The sequence below is a fragment of the Hippopotamus amphibius genome, chromosome 10 (genome assembly GCF_030028045.1).
Source record: "Hippopotamus amphibius kiboko isolate mHipAmp2 chromosome 10, mHipAmp2.hap2, whole genome shotgun sequence".
NCBI classification, from domain to species: Eukaryota; Metazoa; Chordata; class Mammalia; order Artiodactyla; family Hippopotamidae; genus Hippopotamus; species Hippopotamus amphibius.
Genome location: NC_080195.1, coordinates 62,829,713 through 62,848,663, shown reverse-complemented (window position 1 = coordinate 62,848,663; position 18,951 = coordinate 62,829,713). Strand labels below are relative to the sequence as shown.

The following is an 18,951-nucleotide window of genomic DNA, read 5'->3' as shown; positions in this document are numbered from 1 at the left end:
TTAAAAAGTACAGCATCATTCACTGTATTTTCTCATTTTTGGAGTTCCAATGCATTTCTTTTATCCTAAACAGTAAGAATCAACCAAAAGCATTTTCCAGATTATATATTTGAAATTCCTGGCACAGGCTAACAAAAATAAGTTTGACTTACCAACACATTTCATAAAAACTAATCCAAGTAATTCTGCTAGAGCTATAATACCCAAACCTGAAATCGGAAGAGGACCATGCACTGGGGTACACTCTGTAAAAACAAATGAAATTCTATATCAGAAATTCACATGAAATAATTGAATTTTTAAAAAGAACTAGCAGTAACAGTAATAATATTGAGTTTTAAGGAGATTAATTCTTTTTCTAATTATCAAGAAACAAAAATTATCTATATATGCTCATCAGTATTAAGTCAGTGAAATGACTCCAAATTATGAAAAGAAAAAAGCCTTTGTCTGCATAATATATACCTTATCACATCAAGACTAATGGAAAATAGTGTGTAAAGCCTAAGGCTCCAACTAACTGGATGGAGCCTGGCTGTTTTAAAAGCTCTCCCACAAATACAGGCATTAGGAGTTTGGCTGCTGGAACAACCAGCCCGCAAGCCATCTACAGCCAGTATTCTCATGGCAGTGTGGAAAGCACTGTTCTCAGTGGGGTGGAAATGAGAGTTCTAAAAGAAAAGCTCACAACAGCAAATGCTGGCAAGGATGTGGAATTTTCAACCACTGCTGGTGGTAATACAAAATGGTACAGCCACCTTGGAAGACAGTTTGACAATTTGCTAAAAAACTAAATATATTCTTAATGTCCAACCCAGCAACTGCACTCCTTGGTACTGACCCAAATGGAGTTGAAACTTAACATCCACACAAAAACATGCACATGGATGTTCAGAGCAACTTTATTCTTAATTGTCCCAAACTGGAAGCAACCAAGATGTCCCTCAACAGGTGAATGGATAAACAAACTGCAGTACACACATACAACGGAATGTTATTGAGTGCTAAAAAGAAATGAGCTATTAAGCCACAAAAAGACATGGAGGAAACTTAAGTGACTATTACTAAGTAAAACAAGCCAATCTGAAAAGGCAAAATACTGTATCATTCCATCTATAAGACATTCTGGAAAATGAAAAACTATGAAGACAGTAAAAAGATCAGTGGTTGCTAGGGGTTTAGGGGGAGGGAGGATGAATAGGCAGAGCACAGAGGATTTTTAGGGCAGTGAAACTTTACCGTATGATATTATGACTACGATCCATGTCATTATACACTTATCAAAAATCACAGCATGTGTTGATACAACACTAAGAATGAACCCTAATGTAAACTATGGATTTTGGGTGGTAATATGTCAATGCTGGTTCAACAACTATATCGCATTTACCACTCTGGTGGGGGATAGTGGAGGAGGCTGTTATGTGGGGTATATGGGAAAGTACTCTCTGTACTTTCCACTCAGTTTTGCTGTGAGCCTAAAACTGCTCTAAGAAATAAAGTCTATATGTTTAAAAAAAAAAAAAGAAGAAAGAAAAAGAAAGAGAAAGAGAAAGAAAAATTCTCCCTAGTAGGACGAAGTGAGACTAGAGAAGGATGGGACTCTTACCTGAGACACAAAGGCCGAATCCAACCACAGAGAGCACGTAGCCCAGTACTTGAAGGATCAATATGGCAAAGGTGAAGAGGGACATCCCTGTAGCTGGAGAGAGGAAAAATGGGTTGAGAGTATCTAAAAAAGCAATCACTCCTACTTGTATTTTGTACAATCAAGAATAATATCGTATGACCAAAGACTGCCTCTGGAGTTCCTTGTCAGATGGTAGATTCTTTTCCAGTGATCTAAACCTTGCCTTTCCATACAAGTGGTAGGCTCCAGATATACACATTGAGCAATCTTTAATTTCCACACTGAGCTGAGGTGGACTGGCAGTTTTTACCCAAAATCTTAAAAATAATGTTCGCTTACCACACTTGTGCATTTTACAGCGTGAATGGCTATCATGCCTGGCTTCACCACATGCATACAAAACTGCTGTGGTGGAGAGAACTGTTAGGAAACATGCCATTGTAAACATCCTAACCTCTATCCGTGTGTCTAGATCTGTGATTTTATAACAAATCAATACCTTTCCAATGTACAGCAAGCCAGAGATACGCTCTAAGGCTGAGAGTTAAACATGCAAATAGAAAAAAAATAGACTCTAATAATAACAAAAATTTTTTAGTGACTTATTCCCAAAATGCAGTGAAAATGACACCAACTATAGGTTGGATATCTACATCATTTTTAAAACTACAATGCTAAGATTTGCCAGTAACTAAAAAAAATTAAATAAAGCTACTCTCTGTTATTTATAATCCTATTTTGTAGAGCTAGTTTTTTTAAAGAGAGGCTTAGGAAAAGAAGAGAAAGGGCATGTTTAATATCTACTTACAGCTTCAAAAAACTGAAATAAAAACACGAAGATAATCATTAAGAAATTATGTAGCATAATTTTAAAAATCCACTGATATCAAGTATCCATGAAAATAATTTTTTACAAGATAACCGAATGCCTTGAAAACCTAAGCTAAACTTAAAATTAATCCATATGAGGAAAATATCACTAAGAATAGCCTGGGAAATCTTATAATAAACCAACTTCTACTGAGTTGTTAAAAAAAATCATACAAGAATATTTTAACCAAAAATGCTGCTTTTTAAATGAAAAAGGTGGGCAAAATTATGCTATAACAAATACTCACCTATCACAAATACATAGTACTGAAGTACTAATAATATTGCTGTAGGAATTACAATTAAACCAAGTCCACAAGTATTCTTTGTTGAATATTCACCTGTTAATAATTAAAAATGATAATTAATATTTTCCTACATACTTCCTACTCTTATGGGATGTTAAAGTACTTAACTTATTAAATGTATTAATCTCAATACTACTCTTACAAACTACAAAAGGTTTAAAAATACATATTTCCCCCAAAACTTCACACAAAATGACTTTTCTTGTTTATTCAAGACCAAACTTAAGACATTTAAATGTCAACATCTAAGTCTCAACGTGTCAAACCTTGAATCGGCTCTGCCTCCTTACCTACCCTACATCATTCCAGTGAGAAACTCTGTAAACTCTTACCATTCCCTTCATTTGCTATATTCAATCTGTCCCAAAGTCAAAGCAGTTGTTCTTTCAGGTTTTCTTCTGAATTCATCTCCTTCCTCCCCATGTCTTTATTAACTCCAGTTGCAAACAGAGCTGCCCAATGTATGCTCCTAAACACTACACCTATACTGTATTCTGCGTGAAAGACAACAAAGGCTTTCTACGATTTACACTTGTGAGTCCCAGCCTGTCTCTACTGCTCTTTCCATGTGCCGCAGACCCTTATTTCCCACTCACACTGCCATCCTTCAAGAGCAACTGCAATTTCAGATAGATCTGCTCCCCACGTCCACTCCCACCTCCAGGTCTTGGCCGAAGAAGTGTGCCTCTGGAATGGGTTGAGTGGTGGCCCTAGAGATATGTCCACCTCCAAATCCCCTGAATCTGTGAATATTAACTTATATAGTAAAAGATACGATTAAGTTAAGGATCTGAAAAAAGGAGCTTATCCCAGATTATCCAGGTGGGTTGTGAATCCAATGACAGGCATTTTTGTAACAGAGAGGCAGAGGGAAATTAAGTGGAGTCAGAGGGGAGGAGGATGAGGTGATGTGACCACAGCGGAAATCAGTTACGCTGCCATAAGCCAAGGAGCTGCACAGATTGCCAGATATGCCAGAAGATACAACAGGCAAGGGATGGATTCTCCCCTAGAGTGTATGGAGGGTGTACGGCCCTGATAACATCTTTATTGCAGATTTATGGCCTCCAAAACTGTGAGAGATTTCTATTGTTTTAGGATACCTAGTTTGTGGTAATTTGTTACAGCAGCCAGCCCTAGGAAACTAATATGCACCTCTCCAGAAATGCCCTCAACCTTATCAATCCTGCTTTCTCTCATAATAACCGTACATCTTACCTGGGATGAACAGAATGGCTCCAACAATGACAATGACAGTGAGCACTAGTCCAGTACCTAACAGAAAAATGGTTTTCTCCTTCGTACAACTGGATTTATATTTAAGCGCTTAAAAAGAAAAAAAAATTACATGAACTTAGTCACAAGAAGTAAAGCCATTTCTGTAACTTACAAGGTATAAAGATTAAACTGATAACCTGCTATAATTGAACAACCTTTGAGGAACAACTCCACATCATGTCGAGCCGTCTCAAATCTTTTACATGATAAGTCAATGGCTAAATGGTGTCACGGCAGTGTAAATATGGATGCTGAATTTACAGGTGACACTTTACTTCCCTAGAGTGAAATTAATCAGGCTCTCTCAATCGCGGCATTATTCATACGAGAGTGAGTCAAAATTTATCTGCACTCTGGCTGTAGAATCTATAGAAGTTTTCATATAACCGGAGTGTGGATAATTTTTGACTCACCCTCGTATTTTGGGTCAGATAAGTTGTTGTAAGGGACTGCTCTGCGCATTACAGAAGGTTTAGTACCATCCCTGGCCTCTGCACCCTACATGCCAGTAACAGCCCCCAAGTTGTGTCAATCAAAAACATCTCCAGACATTATCAAATGTCCCCTGAGAAGCAGAACTGCTTCAGGTTTACCACTAATATACACACTGCTGATGAGACATAACTTGCTAATTAGTAATAGCGAGAAAAAGAGAACTCTGTTCCACCTTATATAAAATTACTAAAGCAACTGGAAATCTAAACATTTTGTTTTGAAAAAGTAGAGTGAACACTGGACAAATCACATCCTCTTGAAATCCTGATGTGAGGGAAAATGCTTTAATTATCCAACCAAAATAATTTCATAAAAATAAACTACAAATACTCAACAGGTCGTAACATACATGTTATGCTTTTGATGCTAGCTCTGTTGTCAAGTATCCAGCTTCCCTAAAAGAATAATGTAATGCATAAGCCTAAAAATATTATTTTGTATCATATATTCACTTTTTGGGTTTTGTTTTGGTTAATATTTAATTTTCACCAAGAAAGTTGTTAAAAGTAACCTAAAAGCAGACTGAATAGCACAAAGAGAGTGCGTGACTGAAATTGTTTCCTCCACACATGATATTCTCCATGCCATTTATTAATGGGCAATCGTCCTGAGGGGGAAATTTTAAATAATTTTATATTTAGCATTTCATTTGTATCCACTAAAATGACAAACAGATCAATTATAGTAAAAACAACAAATAAACTCCTAAATGACCATGATAAAATCTATGTTTACGGTAGTATAATTTAAGGTTAGATTATAACCTATGGTTAAGGTATTTAATGGATAATACAGGTACCTGAATTTAAAATCTGTACTCATACTTTAGTGGCTGTCCTCTTTAGGAGGAGATGGAGGGCTAATCAGTAATCAGTCCTGAAAGTGAGTAAATGAAATCCACATTAATCAGAAAAGAGCGAGAAACAATACAGCAGGCTTCCCAAGCTTTTTTTTTTTAAGCTCTTTATTGGAATTTAATTGCTTTACACTATTGTGCCAGTTTTTGCTGTACAACAAAGTGAATCAGCTGTATTTATACATATATCCCCATATACCCCCCCATAAATAAACAAATAAATAAATTTATTTATTTGGTTGCATTGGGTCTTCATTGCTGTGCGGGCTTCTTTAGTGGCAGCGAGCGGGGACTGTTCTTCGTTGTGGTGTGCGAGCTTCTCATTGCAGTGGCTTCTCTTGCTGTGGAGCATGTGCTCTAGGTGCACGGGCTTCAGTAGTTGTGGCTCACGGGCTCTAGAGCTCAGGTTTAGCAGTTGTGGCGCACGGCTTAATTGCTCTGTGGGAATGTGGGATCTTCCTGGACCTGGGATGTGGGATCTTCCTGGACCATGGATCAAACCCATGTCCCCTGCATTGGCAGGCAAATTCTCAACCACTGAGCCACCAGGGAAGTCCCCATAGAATGGTCTTTTCAAAACCTCTGGAGTTAGCTTTTGTTCCTGTTGATTGGTTCAACTACCAATTTTCAAGGCTACCTAAATTATTCCTCAAAATTAAGCAGCAATTTCTAACAAATATATTAGCAGGGTCTACTTAAGTAACTACTGGCAATGAAAGACCATGTCCGTGTTTTCTTTAGTGAACCTTTATAAAGGGTTTGTTTTGACTCATTTTCTTTGTTTATAAGGCCCACGTTTTAGCAGGTCCCATAGCAAGTCTGGAGAAAGTATCTTGTTGCTAGGCTCAGATGTCAAATCTCCAGTGTAGCTAAATGGTCAGGAATCTGATACGGATGCCACAGGACCCAATAATCTCAAGGATTTTGTGTGTGTGTGATCTACTCTAGTCCTTTAATACGTGGATTAATTCTTATTTATCAAACCTATCAAAACTTTAAATGTAACAATGAAAATAAATTCAAGTAATTCCCCAAACATTTAGCATTAAGATAATTTAATGTGGTTTTCTCTGCAGGCTCTTATCAAACTTCCTGGTATGATTTTCTGACAAAAATCTGCATGCTTTAAATGATAGGCCTTAGGTAAAAATACTGAAATCAATGCACAAAATAAAATAGGGGAAATACAGCATTTGCACTTTTTAAAGACTTAAGGGCAGTTTAAGGTTTACAACAAAACTGAGAGGGAAGTACAGAGAATTACCATATACTCCCTTTCCCCACATATGCATAGCCTTCCTCATTATCAACATCACTCACAAGAATGATACTTTTTTTTTTTTTTTAAACCAAGGATGAACCTGTACTGACCCATCATAATCACCCAAAGTCTACAGTTTACATTACGGTTCACTCTTGGTGCTGTACATTCTATGGGTTTAGACAAATTTATAACACCATATATCCAATATTACAAATTACACAAAGTACTTTCACTGCCTAAAAATCCTTTATGTTCTGCCTATGCACCTCTCCTCCCCATCACCTCCCCAGTCCTAGAACCACTGACCTTTTGTCTCTACAGTTTTGCCTTTTACATAATATTTTATTGTTGGAATCATACAGTATGTAGCCTTTTCAGATTGCTTTTACTTAGGAATATGTATTTAAGGTTCCTCCATGTCTTTTCATAATTGGCAGCTCATTTGTTTTTAGTGCTGAATAATATTCCATGGTCTAGATGTACCGCAGCTTACCGATTCTCCTACTGAAGAACATCTTGGTTGCTTCCAAGTTTTGGCGATGATGATCAAAGCTGCTATAAACATCTATGTGTAGGTTTCTGTGTGGACTTAAGTTTTCAACTCTCTTTGGGTAAATACCAAGGAGCACAAGGAGCACGATGACTGGATCATATGGAAAGAGTATATTTAACCTGCAAACTGTCTTCCAAAGTGGCTGTACCATTTTGCATTCCTACCGGCAATGTAGGAGTTCCTGTTGCTCCACATTCTGACCAGCATTGGGTGTGGTCAGTACTTACATTTTAACAAAAACTTATGAACACAGTGCTTCCTGACATGGGAATACCAAATATAAGGGGAAACAGTGTCAAGTTGTTTCAACAAATTAGGAATTCTGAAAGTTTCCCTTTTATACCTTCTATAAAGTAATTAAATGTAGCTAGCCACTTCTCAGAGATGAGATAGGCTGTTGATTCATTTGTTCTATAAATATTTACTGTGTGCCTACCATGTACTGGGCCCTTTCATTAGCCTAAGTCATATCAACCAAAATGGGGTATGAGTGGAGGTTACTTTATTCAATAATAATTGGTCAAGCACCTACTATGTGACAATCACTATTATAAGTCCTGCAGTGAACAAAGACAAATATTTCTGCCTCAATGCTCCTCACATTCTAATGTGTGAATGAGTGTGTGTCGGTGGTGGGGAATGAGTCATGGGGAGTTTTACTCCCAGATCATCTCCTCCAGTTAAATAAAAGGTGTGGCTCTACTCTAGCCTAAGAAAGTCCTATTATGTATTTAATCTTTCAAATTCATGAGAACAGAGAAATGACACGTCCCTGTAGCCACCTGAAGAAACGTGGCCAATACTATGAATAGATACTCCATTAAGGCTTTCTTGTCCTGTTGTCACTGACATAAAGCACATACAAGACAGAACGCAGGCTGTGGTTGAAGAAGTCTAATGAAATTACCAGGCTCAACTTGGAGATCAAATAAAACTATCATCTTAGTTTCCATGACACCCCAAAGTCGGTATTCAATCAGCCCATACAGATCCACACAAGCTGAAGTCCACCTAACAAAACTTGAGAATCCGTAAATGCAAAACCTGTTCTAAACGCATGACATTTATTTATTTATTTTTAAGAACTTTTATTGAGATACAACTGACACTAAATGCATGACATTTAAACGATCCCTTATTAAGTGATTAGTGAGTTAGTGGCGAGATAGGAAGGTTAACCAGTGAGGTAAAATGCACATCAAATAAAGAATAAATCATAAAGAGAGACACGTTTGATTTTATTATTATAGTGCTATTTTCTGATAACTCTCAGAAAGTAATTTTAAAATGTTTTCTGTATCTGTTGTGCCACACATCAATACTGTCTCCAATACAGGATAAAGCACATCTGAGAAGTTTTAAAATAAAATTACATTTCAAATTTTTTTACTTAAATTAAAATTACTATTTTTGTAATATTGAACACACTCATTAAAAAAAACAATGAAGGTTTTGTGAAACTGGTGCTGGCTAAAAATGAATATTAATGCCAATAATAACTGATTACTTGCCAGAAAGTGAGTAAAATAATATTATAATGAACTCCATATATTACCCAACTTGATTTGATGAAACAATTTTGTCAAAATGAAGACTGACTAGAAATCACATTCCCAGACTACAGGACCCAGAAATAAAAGAGCCCAAGCTATATGAAGGCTGGGCTTTGAAGTACTTTGAATAAAAAAGATAAAAGAAGATGTCTAACACACTAACTTCCTTTCCTGGGTTCCAAACATTCCTGGTCTTGTGGGTGGTGCCACACCTTCAGAATATATGCAGGAAGTTGGGACGTTTGAATTTGGAAAGGGTCAAAGGTACAGCAACTGTATTTCTATAGAAGAGTATACTGCTAAGGTATAGTTTTGTTTAGTTCCTTCCACAATAAAATCAGTGTATAAAAACATGATTTAATAACAGAATTTGATAATTATGTAGATAGAATCAAGGGGAAGTGACGGGAGTTCAAGATTATTTAACAGAATTTTTTACAATAATATTTATCGTGATGATGTTTCACCTTCCTGGATAGAAATTTCCCGGTGCAGTTAGTGTATGTCTTTACTTCTTCCGAATGATTTTTCTAATCTACGAAGAAATTCTGTTCCATTATTTCCTATAAATGTGCTTTCACAGCCTAATCACTTTCAATATTAAGCTAGTCCTCATGATTGGCTCTCAAGACTGTTGTGATAGAGATTTTTTCCCCTTGATTTCCAACAATGATTTTTATAGACACCCCTAACCAAATACCTCTGAGCAGTAACCAAAATTCTTGTGGAATAACCTTGAGCAGGGACTAGAAAGTTAGAAAACGAAATGAAAGGTGCCTAGAATGCACAAACTTGAAATAAATTACAGCTGTCCTCTCCTTACCTGGTTCTGATATGCATGAATTTCATTTATCATCATTCAGTTAAAGAACACAAGTCCCCCCAAAACACAGTTCAAATTTCAGCCACCACAATATATTAACTAAGTGCATAAAGTGTAAACTTCACTGCCCTCTCTTCAATCCACAGATCACAACATAAATAACAGATATGCATCACGATCAGTGACCAATCATGTCACCTTTTTTGAAGACTGCTGGTGACTGATCACTGGACATCTGTTATTCAATTCACGCACAGACAGCAAAGCACATGTTGTGTTACCTCCTGTCTCCCAGTCATAAACCATTGTAACATTTTACAATGGATAATCAAAAGAGGAAACTGGGCAATAAAGGCAAAGGAGCAAAGGAAAGAGATGTGATAATGCTGGAAGTGATACTCGAATAAAGGTAATTGGCATTATAGAGTATCTGACTGTGGAATGCCAACACTATTGTCATTCAGGAGGCTCTAGATATGTAGCCAGAAGAACTTGGTAGAAGTGAACTTATTGGCATACATGAGGACAATGAGGCAATTTTGACAAAAAATGAAGATGTCCCAAAAGAAGTGACTCTGGCAAAAAAAAAAAAAACTTCACATGAAAGGAACTCCTGGAGATTGTTCATGACAATGAAATTGCAAAGGATAGTTCATGACATTGAAAGTGATGGAAGCTGACTGGACCTAGGAAAGAAGTATGACAATTCACCAAGCTATAGACAAGATACATGCTCTGTATTCAGTTATATGACAAGATGAGGAAAGCATTTTTCAAACTACTCGATAAAATTCTTCAATTCTCAATGTTTTTAATGTTTTAACTTATCATGTACTAAACATTAGTTTTACCATTTTTTTTTCATTTCCTAATACATTTACTACTGACAGTAAGAGAGGTTTTAACGTTTTGACAAAAAATTTAAAGGTCATGGAACAAGAGTAAATTCTGGCATTTTTATCAGATTGGTTTGCAGAGTTTCAGCTTACATGGTCATGTTTTTAGTCCCACAGTTCTATGTAAAGCAGGGATTCACTGAACAATACAACAGTTCTAAAGAAGAAAAAAATAAGGATATTCCTATCTCAAAGAATTTCAACATGTTATCCAGTTCTTGATATGGAGTTGAACCTTAATCCTATAAAACCTAGAGGTATTGATGCAGCACTTGAAATCATTTATCAAACATCTAAATGATGGAAAACACCTATTATATTGTCAAAGAGTAAGGAAGAACAACCCTGAAAATCAGCCAGGAACAAAACTGTCAGTGCAGTGGAAAACTCAGTTGGTACAGTTTTCAAAACAAACCCAAAATACCTGAAATGCAACACTATTAAGAGAATTGGTGCTTCAGTTAAGGCTCAGTGTTTGATTCTAGGATTCCCCGAGCTGTTTGCTAAGCATAGGATTCTGCTTAAAAGTTTGTAAGTTAAAAAAGCTAAATGCAAAGGTATTTAGGAACATTTTCCTGTGAGAGACCTTCGTCTTCAAAATGTTTTCTAGGGCTCACCATATTTGGGAGCCTTTGGCTTGGCTTCCAGAGTTCAGACATCTTCTCAAGGCTTCTTTCTCAGTAGGATCGATGGCATCCTGAGATACAGTTCAAGATACAATTCTGGTATAAAGAAACTCTTTCTCCTCAAAGTGCAAACATAATCTGCTGTCTTTACTGGGTGTTTAGCTGACAGAAGGTCTAGGTTTTATCTTGGATCACCAAAAACAATGACACACAGAGCTAAAAAACCAGAGAGAAATCCCCTGTGGTCAAGTACAGAAAAAGTTAACAGGAACTAGAAATTTAGAAAGTCATGGGTCTGAGTTACTATTAATACTTTAGAGCCCATAAGCTTCCACACTCTTAAAAAATGCGTAACCAAGCAGCAAGTGGGAAAAAAAAAGGGGCTTTCCTGTTGATGGAATCCCCAGGCCATAAACAGGAGGCCTCCTACAAAGAGTACCAAGGGAGAAGTAGATTTAGATTCATGTCGATCCCAAAGATGTGACAGAAGGCACAGAGCAGTGCTGTAAAGCCATGGGGCAATTTATTTTTCGCTTCTACATCTCTAGCATACAGCCCAGTGCCTAGTAATCAGTAGGCACCCTGTCAAAAGACATTTACTGAATAAATAAAGTGGGTCCACATTCTATTCTATCAACAACAGTTTCATTTACTCAGTGTGCATACCCAGATATAGGTTCACCCTTCATGGAAAGAAAAAAAAACCCTTGAAATAATTTCAAGACAGGGAGGCAGGATAATGCAGTGGTAAACAGCACTTTTTCAAATCCCAGTACTACCAAGAAACAGCTGGGTGACTGTGAACAAACTGCCTAACCTATCTGCGCCTGTTTCTTGTCTATAAAATGGGAATAACAGTATCTATTCCCATAGAGCTCCTGAAAGAAGTAAATGTGATTTCAGAGGTACTTTGCATAGCGCTTATCACACAAAGCAAGAGCTCTACAAATATTTAGGTATTATTATCAAAAACACCTTTAAATATGAGCACAGACTGGGTAAATCAATTATATAGGTACCTCCTAAATACACACACACACCCCACATTTACTTGTTCTAAGATTAGCCTAATTAAAAAACTGTCACTAAAATATTTATTAGATTTATGATCACATTCCTCAAAATATGACCAATAGAAGGGAATTCTCTGGTGGTCCAGTGGTTAGGACTCCGTGCTTCCACTTCAGGGGGCATGGATTTGATCCCAGGTTGGGGAACTAAGATCCTACAAGGCATGGCCGCCCAAAAATATGACCAATAGAATATAAAAAAGAACATTTATCCTGACTATCACAAAAATGAAAATTAAGATGATGTTTTTTCAATCATCATCTTAATTACCAAAGATTTACTGAAGATTTTAGAATTATAATGATGTCAAGCTTGTGAGGTGAAAGACAGGTATTCTCACCTGCAGTAGTAATTGATACAATGGTGCTGGAAAACATGTTGGCAATATGTATCATGAGCCTTAAAATACCTTCTCTGCCATTTCTAGTGTTACATATCTTTAGCACAGTTACTTTCATAGTATCAAGAAAATATGGAAACATCCTTAATATCCATCAAGATAAGAGTTAAGTAAATTATAGTACATCCATAAAAGTGGAGCACAGGCAACTATAAAAAGATTTCTGAAAACATGGGAGGAAAATGAGCATTTACAAGTATATAAGCTATATGAGTCCACTTACGGTTTTTCCTTTTTTAAGAAGAAAGCCAGAAAGGGAAGCAGGTAATTCACTAGAATACCTCAATAGTTTTTTTTCCAGGCTGTGAGCCTCTAGATGATTTTTGTTTTTTCTCTATACTTCCTACAGTGCTTAAGAATCTGACTGCCAATGCAGGGGACATGGGTTCGATCCTAGGTCTAGGAAGATCCCACATGCTGTGGAGCAACTAAGCCCATGTGCCAAAACTACTGAGCCTGCACTCTAGAGCCCGCGAGCCACAACTACTGAGCCCATGTGCCACAACTACTGAAGCCCCACGTGCCTAGAGCCTGTGCTCCGCAACAAGAGAAGCCACCACAATGAGAAGCCCGCACACCACAACAAAGAGTAGCCCCCACTTGCCACAAATAGAGAAAGCCCATGCAACAAAGACCCAACACAGCCAATAAATAAATAAATTAAATGAATAAAATAAAATAAAAAAAGAATACTCTTTAAAAAAAAAACAATGGTAAAGCTTATTTTGTAAAAATATGATTGACAGTGAACACATTCCTGGTTCAGTCCACTAAAAATAATGGTAATGGTAATAATACTAATGGTAACGTCATGACCAGCACAGTTCAACCAATCCAAATGCAACACAGCACACTTCAGTGAAATGATTTCACAATCTTAAAAAAAAGGCTATTTCCTATCTAAATCTTATATGACACAGACCTTAAGGCCTGGGTCTGCCAATTAGGGTTAAAGGCTTTCCCTAACACCAGTGGATGAGGTCTTGATGCTATACCAGACTTTTTTTCTTTGTTTCTTCTTCTTGATATAAAAGGCTTACTGAAATTCTAAGAAAATTTCCACAAGAATTTTAGACACTGTTTTGAGAGTAAGAGTTGTGAAATGTCTTGACAGTTGTCTCCCTTAGCCCTTTCTTCCTCTTTTTTGCCTTTTAGACAAAAGTTGAGAACAGCTTTGAAATAACAAAGCATTTCCAGAATGCCATACATTGAAAAGAGTCCTCAGAATACAAAATCAGTCACCTCCCTTCCATTTTTATATATCACTTTGGATACACATGACAAACTTCTGAGTAAAATTCATGAAATGTACAATAGGCCAATCCACTACAATATTTTACTAGCTTTCATTTTATAAAAGTTGCAGAATAAAATAAATGAAATGAGCCATTAATTACTCTTTGCCTTATATAAATGTTTACTGGCCTTCAATGACTATTTCAGTGTGTTATATAGGAAGATGAGAAATAAATCTTACATTTTAAAAGTCTAAAAGTTTAGACTGTCACCTCAGAACTTTACTAAGTTAGTAAATTTCCTTTACCAAATTGGTATGGAAATATGTTTGAATATAAACATCAACCAGGATGCATAATACCTTTTTACCTACTAGTGACAATTCTGCATTGTTGATGCTAAACTTAATATGGCATCAAGATTTGTCCTGAGAAGTTTGGTCACATGATTATTACAGCAAAACATGATCAAAAAACATAACTTTCCAAAGCTACTTCCTTAGAGGCTGCAGAATTGCACAGAAAGGATGACAAAATATGGCTCAAACTGGGCTTTTCCAAGGATGAACCATGAGTACAGAGAAGTTCAAACTTGGAAAATAAAGACAGGAAAGTCTTAATACTCAAAAGAACAAGATCCTGTTTTTTTTTTATTGAAGTATACTTTATATACAATATTATATTCATTTCAGGTGTACAACACAGGGAATCAACATTATATACATTATGAATTGATCACCGTAAATCTAGTAACCATCCGTCACCATACAAAGTTACTGACTATATTTTCCATGCTGCACATTATATCCCCATGACTTATTTATTTTATAACTGAAAGTCTGTCCCCCTTAATCTCTTCATCCATTGTGCCCACCCCCCCAAATCCCCTGCCCTCTGATGACTACTAGTTTACCTTCTGTATCTATGAGTCTGCTTCTGTTTCGTTTGTTCATTTGTTTTGTTTTTTAGATTCCACATATAAATGAAACCATATGGCATTCATCTTTCTCTGTCAGACTTATTTTACTCTAATACCCTCTAGGTCCATCCATGTTGTTGCAAATGGCAACACTGCATTCTTTTTTTATGGCTGAGTAATATTCCATTATATACCACATCTTCTTTATCCATTCATCTAACAATGGTCGCTTAGGTTGCTTCTATACCCCGGATATTTTAAATAATGCTGCAATGAACACAGGGATGCACGTATCTTTCCAAATTAGTGTTTTCATTTTCTTCAGATAAATACCCAGAAGTAGAATTGCTGGATTGTATGACAGTTTCATTTTCAATCTTCTGAGGAACCTTGATACTGTTTTCCACAGTGGCTGCACCAATTTACTTTTCCACCAACAGTGCATATCCTGGCCAACACTTGTTATTTGTTGTCTTTTTGATAATAGTTATTCTGACAGGTGTGAAGTAGTATCTCATTGTGGTTTCAATCTGCATTTCCTGATGCTTAGTGATGCTGAGCATCTTTTCTTGTGTCTGTTGGCCATGTGCTTCACTTCCTTGGGAAAATATCTATTTAGGTCCTCTGTCTATTTTTAAAATGGGATTGTTTGCTTTTTTTTTTTTTTTTTTGGATATTAACATGTGTTAGTACTTTATATATTTTGGATATTAACTTCTTATCAGACATATCATTTGCAAATATCTGCTTCCATTTGGTAGTTTGCCTTTACATTTTGTTGATGGTTTCCTTTGCTGTGCAAGAGCTTTTTAGTTTAGTTTAGAGGTACACCCATTTGTTTATTTCTTATTTTGTTGCCCTTGCCTGAGGGGACAGATCCAAGAAAACACTGCTAACACTGATGTCAAAGAATGTACTGCCTATGTTTTCTTCTATGATTTCTACGATTTTAGATTTTACACTGAAGTCTTTAAACCACTTTGAGTTTACTTCTGTATATGGTGTGAGAAAGTAATCCAGTTTCATTCTTTTCCATATACTTGTCCAATTTTACCAACACCATTTATTAAAGAGAGACTGTCTTTCCCCCACTGTATAGTCTTGGATCCTTTATCATAAATTAGTTGACCATACGTATGTTGGTTTATTTCTGGGCTCGCTATTCTGTTCCACTAATCTATGCATCTGTTTTTGTGCCAGTAACATACAGTTTTGATTACTAAAGCTCTGTGGTATAGTTTGAAATCAAAGAGTGATAACCTGCAGCTTTGTTCTTCTTTCTTAAGATAGCTTATTCAGGGTCTTTTGTGTTTCCATGCAAATTTTAGGATTATGTGTTTCAGTTCTGTAAAAAATGCCATTGGTATTTTGATAGGGATTCATTAAATCTGTAGATTTCTTTGGGTAGTATGGATATTTTAATGATATTAATTCTTTCAATCTATAAGCAAAGAATATCTTTCCATTTATCTGTTGTCTTCAATTTCTTTCATCAGTGTCTTATAGTTTTTAGAGTATAGGTCTTGGTTAAATTTATTCTTGGTTAAATTTATCCTTTTTGATGCAACTGTAAATGAGCCTGTTATCTTAATTTCTCTTTCTGATAGTTCATTCTTAATATATAGATATACAACAAATTTCTGTATATTTATTTTGTATGCTACAACTTGTTGAATTCATTTACTAGTCCTAAGTTTTTCTGTAGAATCTTTAGGGTTTTCTATATGTAGTATCATGTTATCTGTTTTAAAAGTTTATCATGTTAAAAGTTTTACTTTTTCCTTTCCAATTTGGATGCCTTTTATCTCTTCTTGTCTGATTGCTGTGGCTGGGGCTTCCAATACAATGTTGAATAAAAGTGGTGGGAGTGGGTATCCTGTCTTGTTTCTGATCTTAGAGGAAAAGGCCTCAGTTTTTCTCCATTGAATATGATGTTAGCTGTGGGTTTGTTATATGTGGCTTTTATTATGTTGGGTATATCCACTTTGTTGAGTGTTTATCATAAATGGATGCTGGATTTTCTCAACTGCTCTTTCTCCTTCAACTGAGATGATCAAATGATATTTATCTTTTGTCTTGCTAGTGTGGTGTATCATGTTAAATTAATTTGCAGATATTGAACCATCCTTGCATTCCTGGGGTAAATCCCATTTGATCATGGTGTATGATCCTTTTAATGTACTGTTGAATTCATTTTGCTAGTATTTTGTTAAGGATTTTTGCATCTATGTTCATCAGAGATGTTGTCCTGTATTTTTTTTTTCTAGTGTCTTTGGTTTTAGTATCAGGGTAATTCTGGCCTCACAGAACAAATTTGAGGGTATTCCTTCTTCAAATTTTCTGGAATAGCCTGAGAAGGATAGGTAATAACTCTTCTTTAAATGTTTAGTAGCTTCACCTGTGAAGCTATCTGCTCCCAGACTTTTGTCTGTCCAGAGTTTTTTAATTACTAATTCAATTTCACTTCCAATAATTGGACGGTTCAGATTTTCTATTTCTTCCTGATTCACTCTGAGAAGATTGTGTGTTTATAAGAATTTATGTATCTCTTCTAGGTTGTTTAATTTGCTGGTGTATAACTATTAGTAATAATCTCTTATGATCCTTAGTATTTTTGTGGTGTCAGCTGTAACATTTCTTTCATTTCTTATTCTATTTATTTGGGTCCCTTCTCTTTTTCTCTTTGGGCCCCTTCTTTTTTTCACTGTTTTTTTAAGTCTCTTTTTCATTTATTTTTGCTATGATCTTTACTATTTCCTTCTTTCTACTACTTTTGGGCTTTGTTGGTTCCTTTTTCAGTTCCTTTAGGTTTAAGATCATATTGTTTGAGATTTTTCTTACTTCTTGATGTAGGCCTGTATCACCTTAAACTTCCCTCTTAGAACTGCTTTTGCTGCCGTGCAAAGATTTTGGATCATTGGGTTTCCATTTTCATTTGTCCCCAGGTATTTTTTAATATCCTCTTTGATTTCTTCAGTGACCCAATGGTTGTTCAGTAGCATGTTGTTTAGCCTCCACTTGTTTGTGTTTTTTCCAATTTTCTTCTTATAACTGATTTCTAGTTTCATACTGTTGTGATAAGAAAAGATGTTTGATATGATTTCAATCTTTTTAAATTTACTGAGACTGATTTTGCTGCCTAGCAGGCAATCCATCTTGGACAACATTCCACGTGCACTTGAAAAAGAGTGTGTATTCTGTTGGTTTTGAATGGAATGCTCTATATATATATATTAATTCTATCAATCCTGATGTATCATTTAAGACCAATTTTTTCTTATTAATTTTCTGTGTAGATGATCTATCCACTGATGTAAGTGGAGTATCAAAGTCCCCAACTATTGTATTACTGTCAATTTTCCTATAATACTTGCTTTATATATTTAGGTGCTCCTTTGTTGGGTGCACAAATACTTATGCATGTTATATCCTCTTCTTAGATTGATCCCTTTATCCTTACATAACACCCTTTTTTGTCTTCTCTTAAAGTCTTTGTTTTAAAGTCTATTTGGCTTGATATGAATACTGCCACCTCAGCTTTCTTTTTGTTTCCATTTGCAAGGAACATATTTTTCCATCCTTTCACTTCCAGTGCATGTACATCTTCAGGTTTGAAGTGAACCTTCTGTAGGCAGCATACAGATGGGTCTTGTTTTTGTGTCCATTCAGCCATCATATGTCTTTTGCTTGGAGCACTTAGTACATTTACATTTAAGGTGATTACTGATAGATATGCACTTTTATTGCCATTTTGTTAATTGTTTTCTGGTTGCTTTTGTAGTTCTTTTCTGTTCCTCTCCTTTTTCAGTTTCTTCCCTCATGGTTTGATGATTTTTTTTTAGCTTTGTATTTCGGTTCCTTCACCCTTACTTTTTGTGTAGCTATTAGAGGTTTTTGGTTTGTGGTTACCATAAGGTTTATAGACATGGACCTATATACACAGCATACTGTTTTAAGCTGATAGTCACTTAAGTTCAAACACATTCTGAAAACTATGTTTTTACTTCCTCCCACCATGTTTTATGTTTATGTCATATTTACATCTTTCTATTTTGTATACACAAATAACACTGTCATTATACTTGATTTCACAACTTTTGTCATTTAACATTCACTTTTTAAGTAACAATCCACTGCCTTTGCTGTATATTTGCCTTAGCAGTGAGAGTTTTCC

The 18,951-nt window shown here is 35.9% G+C and overlaps 1 protein-coding gene across 3 annotated transcripts in view; it reads right to left on the bottom strand.

Annotated features, from left to right (window-relative positions):
• CD47 (CD47 molecule) overlaps window positions 1–18,951 on the bottom strand; it is a 52,563-nt gene that overhangs the window by 11,197 nt on the left and 22,415 nt on the right. For all 3 annotated transcript variants that reach the window (XM_057696119.1, XM_057696120.1, XM_057696121.1), the window contains exons 4-7: window positions 4,027–4,134; window positions 2,749–2,841; window positions 1,610–1,702; window positions 153–245 (exon numbers count right to left, since the gene is read on the bottom strand). In XM_057696119.1, the coding sequence (XP_057552102.1) occupies window positions 153–245; window positions 1,610–1,702; window positions 2,749–2,841; window positions 4,027–4,134 (387 nt within the window). The remainder of the gene's footprint in view (window positions 1–152; window positions 246–1,609; window positions 1,703–2,748; window positions 2,842–4,026; window positions 4,135–18,951) is intronic.